The 11,734-nt window shown below is 37.9% G+C and overlaps 1 protein-coding gene across 1 annotated transcript in view; it reads right to left on the bottom strand.

Moving 5' to 3' along the window:
* Positions 1–8,184: 8,184 nt before the first annotated feature.
* LOC132107164 (A-kinase anchor protein 7-like) overlaps positions 8,185–11,734 on the bottom strand; it is a 47,481-nt gene continuing 43,931 nt past the window's right edge. The window contains exons 5-6 of the mRNA XM_059513409.1: positions 10,425–10,460; positions 8,185–8,602 (exon numbers count right to left, since the gene is read on the bottom strand). Coding sequence (XP_059369392.1) covers positions 8,424–8,602; positions 10,425–10,460 — 215 coding nt within the window. The 3' untranslated portion in view covers positions 8,185–8,423. The remainder of the gene's footprint in view (positions 8,603–10,424; positions 10,461–11,734) is intronic.

Genomic DNA, 11,734 nt, shown 5'->3' on the forward strand with positions numbered 1-11,734 from the left:
TGATAATGATGACAGCTCTGTTCTGCATGAGGACAGTAATTTGAGGTCAACGGGCCAGACAGAGGAACTGTAACTATGAGTTAATGGGTTTAAAGTCAATGTGTGCTTGTCAGATATTGGGCGACTGCTTTGTTAGACGCTAACAAAGACAGTTTTTCTGTACTGACTGTCAGACTCGCTCTATTTGTCTTTCTACATCTCTGTCTCTCATTATGAGCTGTGAGTCAGATTAAAACACATGGATGGCATGATATACAGTGAGCTACATTATGCAGCTTTATGTACTCTCAATGGCTTCACTAATGCACTCTGACAAGAAACATTGCTTTGTTCAGGACTCACACTGTGGGCCAAAGGATTTTGGGACTTTTGAGTTTAAGAAGATATTTAGTCAGTCTAATGTTACATTAGAATAATATCAGCTGTTTGGAAAACTAACTCTGTGCTGTTTTCTCAGGCTCTCCTTTAGTATCCAAAACTTGATCACTTCATGGTATCAAATCCCTTGAATACACTGAATCAGAAACCATGACAAAAGTAAATCACGACAGGCTGTCCATTACAGTGATGTTTACTAAAATGAACCGTGGTTTTAGTACATATAAAATAAAAACCATGGTTACCATAGTTAAACCATGGTAACCACAGATGGCCTATGTGTGAGCAAATGAACAGCAAATGTTCATTTTTTGGGGGTGAACTATCTCTTTAACACACATACCAGCTTGACATTTGTGCTTTGAATTCCTCTGGCACACCTGTCCCTCGACCTCCACTGTAAGTGCATTACTCAGAGCAGGACTGGTGTTTGTGTTCATGCAGTGGAAGTGGTTTGCAGCAGTAGTCCATCGAGCTTGTATTGAGCAGAGCATGTGTTGTATCTGCACTGTCAGACGTCAGAGATGAAGCTTTTCTCTCTTGGACATCATGCTGTGTAATTACCAGCACATGAACACAGCAGATACTCTTCCCACATCGCACACGCTGCCCAATGGATCTCCTCACAGCTTCGCAGGAGCAGCAGTAATTCAAAGACAGATTGATTTGATAGTTATTATGAACAAGACATCCTGATTTGCACACAGTTTTTTATGTAGCCCGTGTGTTTGGTAACAGAGTAATCCAGCAGTTTCCCAGCAGTCACAAACAAACCCAGCGCCAGGAAAATATGAGCTTTAACACATTCAAGTTTCTCCTCATGAATAACTGCAAACAAATACAATCATCAGAGGACATGAAGGCTGTAGATTCAGCTCATCTGTGTGCATGTGTGCAGTTATCCCTGCAGTAAAGATGGAGCTGGGGAAATACCCTTTAGAAATCTGGCATGGTGAGATATTTACACCGCTGGTTGTTGCTTTGTATTTCTGACACATTTTTGTTAAGGTTACAAATGCCTTGAAAAGGAAAACTGTGTCTGAAATCTATGACCATGTTTCCAACTTCACTGCAGTAAAATATTGAATTAATTACTAAAAACATATTTATCTGTTTAGATTTGTAAGTGCTGCTTTGCTATTGCGTAGTTTTGGTCGTTACAATAAAGTGTAACATTCCTTAAATGTGTGACACCCAGTGAAAAAATGTATTTCAATTTGATGTTTAACTTTTATTTCTTGCAGTATATTTTACACCAATACAAACTGTAGACAGACATGCCCCCCAAATATGGAGGTCATCAGAAATGCTTGGCATGTACTGGAAATGTCCATCCGTCCTGAATGTGTCCTGGACCATGTGAAGCTCCGCCTACTCGCCTGTCAATCAGATATTCCCAGTGAAGAGCAGCTTTAAAAGAAAACAACCTGGTTTAGAAAGTAGATTTGGGAAAATCACACACAGACATCACATGGCAGACATTTTGCTTTGGATAAAACAGCAAAATTACATCTGAACAGTTCTTTGGAATGAATTACAAACGCTCGGTGGAAACGCACCGTGAGATGGATATTAATATTGGTAGTAATATATTCTCCAGAACAACCTGACATTTCATTTCATTTCATTTGTTAAGATCCCCATTAGTGCCTGAAATCTCAGTTGCTATTCTTCCTGGGGTCTCCTCTTCATTACATCACAATTTACATAATTCACCATTTTATACATTATTCACACACACACACACACACACACACCCACTCACACCCATCCTAAAACTGGACATCATCTACAATAACCCAATGCAATTAAATAAATAAACAAACAAACAAAAAATGCTATACATTTGAACATATAATAAATGGCTCTCCAATACAAACTATAAAACATCTTTCCATATTACCATACTCTTCCAGCATCATGACTCTTGTGTGAACAGAAACAGTTTTAATTTCTTTTGAAAACAATTTCTGTTATTTTCCAACAACAAAAATCCTGGTAATCCATTCCATGCAACCATGGCCCGATAAAAAACTGTTCTCTGAAACCGATTAGTTCTGACTTGAGGCAGAACACATCGCATTCCAGTGGTTTGTCTTGTGCAGTAATTATGTTGATCAGCAAAAAATGTCAATTTTCTGTAAATTATTTCAGGAGTTTTTGTTTCAATGTTATTATGAATAAATGATAAAAGACAATATTTCAATCTATATTTTACAGTTAACTATGCCAAATTATTGTGCATTGTGATTATATTAGTTGTATATGGACAACCCAGAACGATACGTGACACTTTATTCTGTGCGACTTGCAATTTGTATAAATTATTTTCATTGGTATTTGACCAAACAACTGACGCGTAGTCTAAATGAGCTAATACTAAAGATTGGGCTAATCGTTTGGTCAGACATCAAACTCACAAAATCATAAATGTATCAGAATTAAACTGTGAATCACACTGAAGATTAGAATCAATTGGTTCATGATGCTGACAGAGGACAGATACTCATTAATGCATCAGTATGTGTTTATGGCAGCTGTGATTATGATTAGATAAATACAGTAGTTTGTACTAAAGTTTTGAAGCCTGTACCACATCCAAACCTTTTTCCGGCTGGCTGGAGTCAACACGTGTGTTCTTTGTGTTGTGAGTATTGCTCACAGAAAACTGACCTTTGGTTCAGTTAAAGGGATAGTTCACCCAATAATCAAAATTGTGTCATTAATAACTCACCTTCATGTCAGTCTGTTGTTCGTTATCTGGCTCGACTCGGTGTTCATCTTCAGTTCTCTCTTCACAGCAGTTCAGTCAGTGTACTGTTTGAGTAAATGAATTACTCCGGGATATTGGTTTGTTTAAACTCAGAGGAAGTGTCAGCCACATTAAAAAAGTTAACAGCTTAAGTCATTTGTGGATTAATGCGTATTGGAGACGCGAACCGTTTAAAACGATTCAGTTCAATTTGGTGAACTGAATGATTCGTTCGCGAACCGGATATCCAGCTGCTTTGTTTTGAACTCTCTCACAACAGACACGGAAGAGAAGACAATGCTGCATAAAGTCGTCGTTTTTGCTATTTTTGTACCAAAATGTATTTTCGGTGCTTCAAAAAATTCTAACTGACCCTCTGATGTCACATGGAGTACAACCCGAATTCCGGAAAAGTTCGGACGTTTTTTAAATTTTAATAAAATGAAAACTAAAGGAATTTCAAATCACATGAGCCAATATTTTATTCACAATAAAACATAGATAACGTAGCAAATGTTTAAACTGAGAAATTTTACACTTTTATCCACTTAATTAGCTCATTTAAAATTTAATGCCTGCTACAGGTCTCAAAAAAGTTGGCACGGGGGCAACAAATGGCTAAAAAAGCAAGCAGTTTTGAAAAGATTTAGCTGGAAGAACATCTAGTTAATTGATATCAGGTCTGTAACATGATAAGCTATAAAAGCTTTGTCTTAGAGAAGCAGAGTCTCTCAGAAGTAAAGATGGGCAGAGGCTCTCCAATCTGTGAAAGGCTGCGCAAAAAAATTGTGGAAAACTTTAAAAACAATGTTCCTCAACGTCAAATTGCAAAGGCTTTGCAAATCTCATCATCTACAGTGCATAACATCATCAAAAGATTCAGAGAAACTGGAGAAATCTCTGTGCGTTAGGGACAAGGCCGGAGACCTTTATTGGATGCCCGTGGTCTTCGGGCTCTCAGACGACACTGCATCACTCATCGGCATGATTATTGTCAATGACATTACTAAATGGGCCCAGGAATACTTTCAGAAACCACTGTCGGTAAACACAATCCGCCGTGCCATCAGCAGATGCCAACTAAAGCTCTATCATGCAAAAAGGAAGCCATATGTGAACATGGTCCAGAAGCGCCGTCGTGTCCTGTGGGCCAAGGCTCATTTAAAATGGACTATTTCAAAGTGGAATAGTGTTTTATGGTCAGACGAGTCCAAATTTGACATTCTTGTTGGAAATCACGGACGCCGTGTCCTCCGGGCTAAAGAGGAGGGAGACCTTCCAGCATGTTATCAGCGTTCAGTTCAAAAGCCAGCATCTCTGATGGTATGGGGGTGCATAAGTGCATACGGTATTGGCAAGTTGCATTATTTTGGAAGGCTCTGTGAATGCTGAAAGGTATATAAAGGTTTTAGAGCAACATATGCTTCCCTCCAAACAACGTCTATTTCAGGGAAGGCCTTGTTTATTTCAGCAGGACAATGCAAAACCACATACTGCAGCTATAACAACAGCATGGCTTCGTCGTAGAAGAGTCCGGGTGCTAACCTGGCCTGCCTGCAGTCCAGATCTTTCACCTATAGAGAACATTTGGCGCATCATTAAACGAAAAATACGTCAAAGACGACCACGAACTCTTCAGCAGCTGGAAATCTATATAAGGCAAGAATGGGACCAAATTCCAACAGCAAAACTCCAGCAACTCATAGCCTCAATGCCCAGACGTCTTCAAACTGTTTTGAAAAGAAAAGGAGATGCTACACCATGGTAAACATGCCCCGTCCCAACTATTTTGAGACCTGTAGCAGAAATCAAAATTGAAATGAGCTCATTTTGTGCATAAAATTGTAAACTTTCTCAGTTTAAACATTTGCTATGTTATCTATGTTCTATTGTGAATAAAATATTGGCTCATGTGATTTGAAAGTCTTTTAGTTTTCATTTTATTAAAATTTAAAAAACGTCCCAACTTTTCCGGAATTCGGGTTGTACTTTGATGATGTTTTTCTTACCTTTCTGGACATGGACAGTAGACCGTACACACAGCTTCAATGGAGGGACTGAGAGCTCTCGGACTAAATCTAAAATATCTTAAACTGTGTTCAGAAGATAAACGGAGGTCTTACGGGTTTGGAACGACATGAGGGTGAGTCATTAATTACATAATTATGATTTTTGAGTGAACTATCCCTTCAAGTGCTCAGATCATGCACAATTAATCTTTGTTCCTTCATTCTCTGTTCTTTCCTGTGATTTTGTGACATTAAAACAGTAGCTTCATCTTTCTGACCTCACACAGCATGTTTGGATGGTGTGGTTTGAAGAAGAAGTTTCTTTTCATCAGGGTTATATGAACACCATTTTACTGCTGTTCAGGCATTTGCAGTCAGGAGGATTTTTTACCTCCTTTGCTCACCAATACCTCATTACTTGATCAAAAATACTGTAAAATTTTGAAATATTATTTCAATATCAAACAGCTGTTTTCTGTGTGAATCTGTGTTAAAGTGTAATGTATTTCTGTGATGCACCACTGTATTTTCAGCATCATTACTCCAGTCTTCAGTGTCACATGATCTTCAGAAATCATGAATAATATGATGATTTACTGCTCGAGAAACATTTCTGATTATTATCAGTGTTGAACACAGTTGTGCTGCACAATATTTCTGTGGAAACTGTGATGCATTTTATTTCTCAGGATTCACAGATGAACATAGAGATCAGAAGAACAGCATTTATTTGAAATAGAAATCTTTTGTAACATAAATAAAAGTATTAATTTATTTTTCAAAAATTAAGTGTAGGTTTATATGACCCTCAATAAATAACAGTTGTTTTAATTTGACAATTTTAAGTTGACATAAAACTTTTGACAAACTGTATATTATATACAGTACATATTATAATGTGGCAATGACCATGAGAGAAGTGAACATCCAATTAATCAGATTTCTTTTTTAAGGTTTAAAACTTGTCCTCAGTGAATTATTTGGCATCTGAATTCCTGAGTTTCATCCATGCAATCACTCTTCACCAGACGCCTTGCTGAGAAATAATTTCCATATAACAGGGCTTAAGAAACTCAATCTCACTTCTGCCTGTGACGGCTTCACCTCCAGTAAACCTCTCGACCTCGTGTTGAGGCTCCTGCTTTCATTCTCTCACACTCAGCAGACGTCAGGCAATATGCTTATTTCAGATGACGAGAGAAAAATAGTCAAACATGAAGTCGGAGGCGTTGCAGATGTAGCTGCGAACAGCTCTTAGAAAAACCCTGCCAACATGATGAGACACAAGACTGATCTACAGTCAGAGAACAAGCTCAACCTCCGTCATTAACACAGAGAATGAATCACGTTCACTCGCTCTCATCTCCTTCTTTTATTTTTAAGAGTAAAAAAGTGGCAGATGGGACACAAAACGCTAAACGATGACATCATAGTGCGTCGGCAGCGATACGGCCGAACTGAAGAAAGATCAGGACATGGAGCATAAAAAGACACATTTTGGTGAAAATACACATCTGTGAATGAAACGAAACTGAAAGGGCATGTTCTTCAGCAATGTAACCAGGAGTGATTTCTCTAAGGCCACTGTGGCTGCTTATCTGAAGCATTATAGACACCAAACACTCAAATCTAATCAGATCATATACATTTGAATTCCCTCAGAAATCATACAGTAAGCTTACTTCAGGCCGTCCACGTGTCAGTGTGAACTGTGTGTGTGTGTGTGTGTGTGTGTGTGAGAGAGAGAGAGATGTTCTGCTGGTTTGCACGTCGGTGAAGGTCTGTGTGTTTGTGTGTGTGTGTGTGTGATTTACTTTGAGATGGTTGTGTGTGTCCATGAGCTTAAGTGTGGACTCTGGCGGATCTTAGCTCAAATGTTTTTCTGTGCTAACAGTGTCTTTATGGCCTGCGTCTCTTTCCTGATCCATTCAGCTCTGAGCAAATGCACACACTACGGCACAAACAACACACACACATCATCATCGGACACACACGTATGCAGGGTTACACACACACACACACACACACACACACACAACAGCGTGTTCAGAGTTCATAAGCGGTTCTGACGGCTCTGGCTTTGGATCGGGCTTCAGTCAAACTGAGCAGTTGTCAGATGTGAAGATGACAGACTGAAACGGCCTCCGGACACTACAGCAGCCGTCACAAATAAAGTCAGAGCTTTCACTTTATTTTGATGCTCCCTTTAACATACTCCATTGACTGTAAGTAATGAAGTCTCACCAGAGTGTTAGTAGAGTATTAGTAGACTGCTAGGGCTTGAATAAGTTGACATGTACTTGCAAAGTTATATAAAGTCATTAGATGTCTGTTGGGACAGCATCACTATATAGAGTTATCACTAGTGCAGTCAAACCATCAAAGTTTTTGTTAACAATATATGTGTGTGTATTGTGTATATTTATTATGTATATATTAAGACGCACACACACAGTATATATTTTGAAAATATTTACATGTACGTATTTACATCCATATAATTTATACTATATGTAATATAGCCAATTTCTCTTAAATATATACATGCACATGTGTGTATTTATATAATCACAGTAACACACATATTATATAAACAAAAAACTTGTCTTTTGGATGAGATTAATTGTTAGACAGCACTAGTTATCAGACATTACGTACACAGTCTACTAATACGCTAATGAGAGTTAGGTGACCTTTAGGTGCAAAGTTACTTATGCTCAACAGTAGAGCTGCGATGATGAATCGATGGAGAATCTTCTGAACACGTCACCATTCTCTCTGGAATGGATTCTGAGCGTTGATTTGAACAGCAGATGGCGCTCTAACAGCCTTGTAATTCACTTCAACCTTTCAAATTTTATGAATGATTATTTCAGGTTCAAGTGTGTGTCTGTTTCTAAAGCATGCAGCACCATCTGCTGTTCAAAACTAAGCTCAGGATCCACTCGAGAAAGAATCGCCATGCGTTCAGAAAATCTCCGAATCGATGCCGAGTCATTTCTCGATTCACGATGCTTCGATTTATTTTCCCAGTCCTTGTCAACAGAATACTCAAAAGGGATCAACAAAATAAAGTGTTACCAATACAGGAGTGATGCAGGACGGGGAAGGCAGGGAAAGTAAAGTTGAGTTTGAGTGCAGTGTTTGTCCAGAGATCCGCCCTGATCGTGGCTTCCCTCCTGCTCCACAACCCTTGTCTCGGCTGCGCTCTGATGCCGCTGGCAGGTGGAGGTGTTTGCAGCTCTCCGCCGGTCGGCTCGGGGGTCAGCTCAGGGCTCGCACGCTCATTTGGTGGTGTTGAGTTTGCTGGCGGCCCCCGGCGGAGCCTCGTCTCTTGGTGCGGCGCCGTTCTGCTGAGTTTCCTCCATGTACTGCTGCATGGCCCGAAACACAGCATCCTCCACCAGCCGCTTACTCAGACTCACTAACTCCTCATCGTCCGGCGCCGGGGCCTTCTTAACATCTACACACACACACACACACAGAGAGAGAGAGAGGAATCAATAAACACACACACAGCTGTAATGATCACACATGTCTGCTTCAGGTTACAGGTGTGAATGAGGAGCGTCACAATTACAGCTAAAGCTCTTTCTCAGCCTTCAGATCTTTTGTCCATCATTAGATTGATATCAACACGAATAATGTAGGGATGCACAGATATTGACGTTTTGGCTGATGCCTGTAATAATTCTGCTTATAACCCATACATACACTATTGTTTAAAAGTTTGGGAAAAGCGTGATTTTGTTTATGTTTTTGAAAGACATCTCATCTGCTCTACAAGGCTGCATTTATTTGACCAAAAATGCCATAAAAAACTATAAAAATGTGAAATATTATTTCAGTTTAAAACCAATGTTTTCTGTGTGAATCTGTGTTAAAGTGTAATGTATTTCTGTGATGCTCCGCTGTATTTTCAGCATCATTCCTCCAGTCTTCAGTGTCACATGATCTTCAGAAATCAGAATAATATGATGATTTACTGCTCGAGAAACATTTCTGGTTATTATCAGTGTTGAATATATATATATATATATATATATATATATATATTTATATATATATATATATATATATATATATATACAGTACAGACCAAAAGTTTGGAAACATTACTATTTTTAATGTTTTTGAAAGAAGTTTCTTCTGCTCATCAAGCCTGCATTTATTTGATCAAAAATACAGAAAAAATGTAATATTGTGAAATATTATTACAATTTAAAATAATTTTATTATACTTTAAATGATCATTTATTTCTGTGATGCAAAGCTGAATTTTTAGGATCATTATCACATGATCCTTTAGAAATCATTCTAATATGATGATTCATTATCAAAGTTGGAAACAGTTCTGCTGCTTAATATTTTTTCAGAACATGTGATACTTTTTTAGGATACTTTGATGAATAAAAAGTAAAAAAAAAAAAAATAAGAAGCTATGTTTTTAAAAATAAATATTTTGTAATAACAATATACACTACTGGTCAGTAATTTGGGGTCAGTAATTTTTTTCCTTTCTTTTTTTTTTTTTTTTTTAAATAAAATCAATACTTTTATTCAGCAAGGATGTGTTAAATTGATAAAAAAGTGATAGTAAAGAAAATATATTATTAGAATTGTTTTTTTTTTTTTTTTTGAATAAATGCAGTTCTTTTGAACCTTTTATTTATCAAATATATTAGACAGCAGAACTGTTTCCAACACTCATAATAAATCAGAATATTAGAATGATTTCTAAATGATCATGTGATAGACTGGATGTTACATGTGACACTGAAGGCTGGAGGAATGATGCTGGAAATTCAGCTTTGCATCACAGGAATACATTATTTTTTTTAAAGTATATTCAAATAGAAAACTATTATTTTAAGTTGTAATAATATTTCACAATATTACAGTTTTTTCTGTATTTTTGATCAAATAAATGCAGGCTTGATGAGCAGAAGAAACTTCTTTCAAAAACATTAAAAATAGTAATGTTTCCAAACTTTTGGTCTGTACTGTATAAAGCAGAACATGACTTTGACACTCGTTGTGCCTCCTCCAGTACTTGTGTAACCTGGCACAGAACAATACCTCACTGCTGGCTAAAACAGACACAAACTGAGATACTATCAGCACATCAGCCGAATCAGAAGTTAAAATGCTGATCTGCTGGGCATCCCTCAAATAATGGATAAGATGAGGTATAGACTGCAAACACAGTGTGTCTAGTCCCTCAGTAGTAGGGTCGTGAGGGGTTGAAGCACACTACACACAGACATGAAGGGAGGAACACATACTTGTCCGTGCGGCACGCTGCCTGCTTTGCAGAAGATCTGCAAGATAAACAACACATTATCAACCTGAAGTGATTTCCTCATGATGAATCTGAGCATCATAAACCATCAGAATCACACAGATGAGGTGATGAAGTTGATTAGTGCTCTCCAGATCATCTTCTGACGATTTCTCCAAAATCACGACGGCTTTGATTCGACAGCTCCACGAGCATAACAATGATGACATTGATTATTTCCCTTGATACTCTATAATTTAATAATTGTGATTATTAAATGTCTTATTTGGCCACATCTACTCCTTGGTGATTAGAACAAGAGAAAAGAAAATTATAGCTCAACTAGAGCCAAAACATTTAATTGTGCAGCTTTATTTGATTCCACAGTTGATTTGATACTCATATCAGTACACTGTGTACTGTGAGCCTCGTTTACATCAACATTAACTGAGTGGTGTTAATTGAATCATCCCTCAAATCACAGGACAACACACAACCACACACACTCTCCAGTGACTCTCGTCTGAAACAGATTCTGCCTACATTAAACTGCCTGAGCCTTTGGGACACACTTAAAATACAGTTAAAAACTGAGAGGCAACACATCAGCCGAACATCCAATCAATCAATGCATAGTTAAAATCTCTTCTTGGTCTGTGTTTGACTCACTGAACGTCTCACACATCCTCCTCACGATCCAGCCAGCCACCAGCTTCAGCGTGTGATTCTTGTGAAGTCAGTGTGGGAGAAACTTTCCTTACAACACTGCACAAAACCCTTTTTCAATCATGGAGACAATAAACTGACCTTACTGCAGACAAACAGCCAAGCAGATCACTGCGCTGAGAAGCCTTGTTGTCCATCAAGCTTTACTCTACTGTAAGATGCATGCTTTGTGTGTGTGTGTGTGTGTGTGATATTCCTTTAACAGTGGTGAAAGGGTGTTGTTATAACACACGTGAGTCACGACATATTAATGTCTTAAGGAGTTTTCATTCATTCTGTTCCCAAAATCAGCCAGGATCAGACTTGGACTGACCTTTGTTCTTGACCTTGTTGATGTTTTTATCAGCTGTTTGGACTCATTCTGACGGCACCCATTCACTGCAGAGCATCCACTGATGACACACTGATGCAATGACACATTTCTAAAAATCTATTCTTAAAAAAAAAAATCTAACTAGCTTTCTAATCTTCTTGTATTCTATCCATTTTCTTTTCATTTATTATACAATTAACAAAAAAAAGGTCTCTAACACTAGAGTGCTCTATTCTTTTTCTATTCTATCTGTTTTCTTTTTATGTATTATATTA

This window comes from Carassius carassius, chromosome 27, assembly GCF_963082965.1.
Source record: "Carassius carassius chromosome 27, fCarCar2.1, whole genome shotgun sequence".
In the NCBI taxonomy this organism is placed as follows: Eukaryota; Metazoa; Chordata; class Actinopteri; order Cypriniformes; family Cyprinidae; genus Carassius; species Carassius carassius.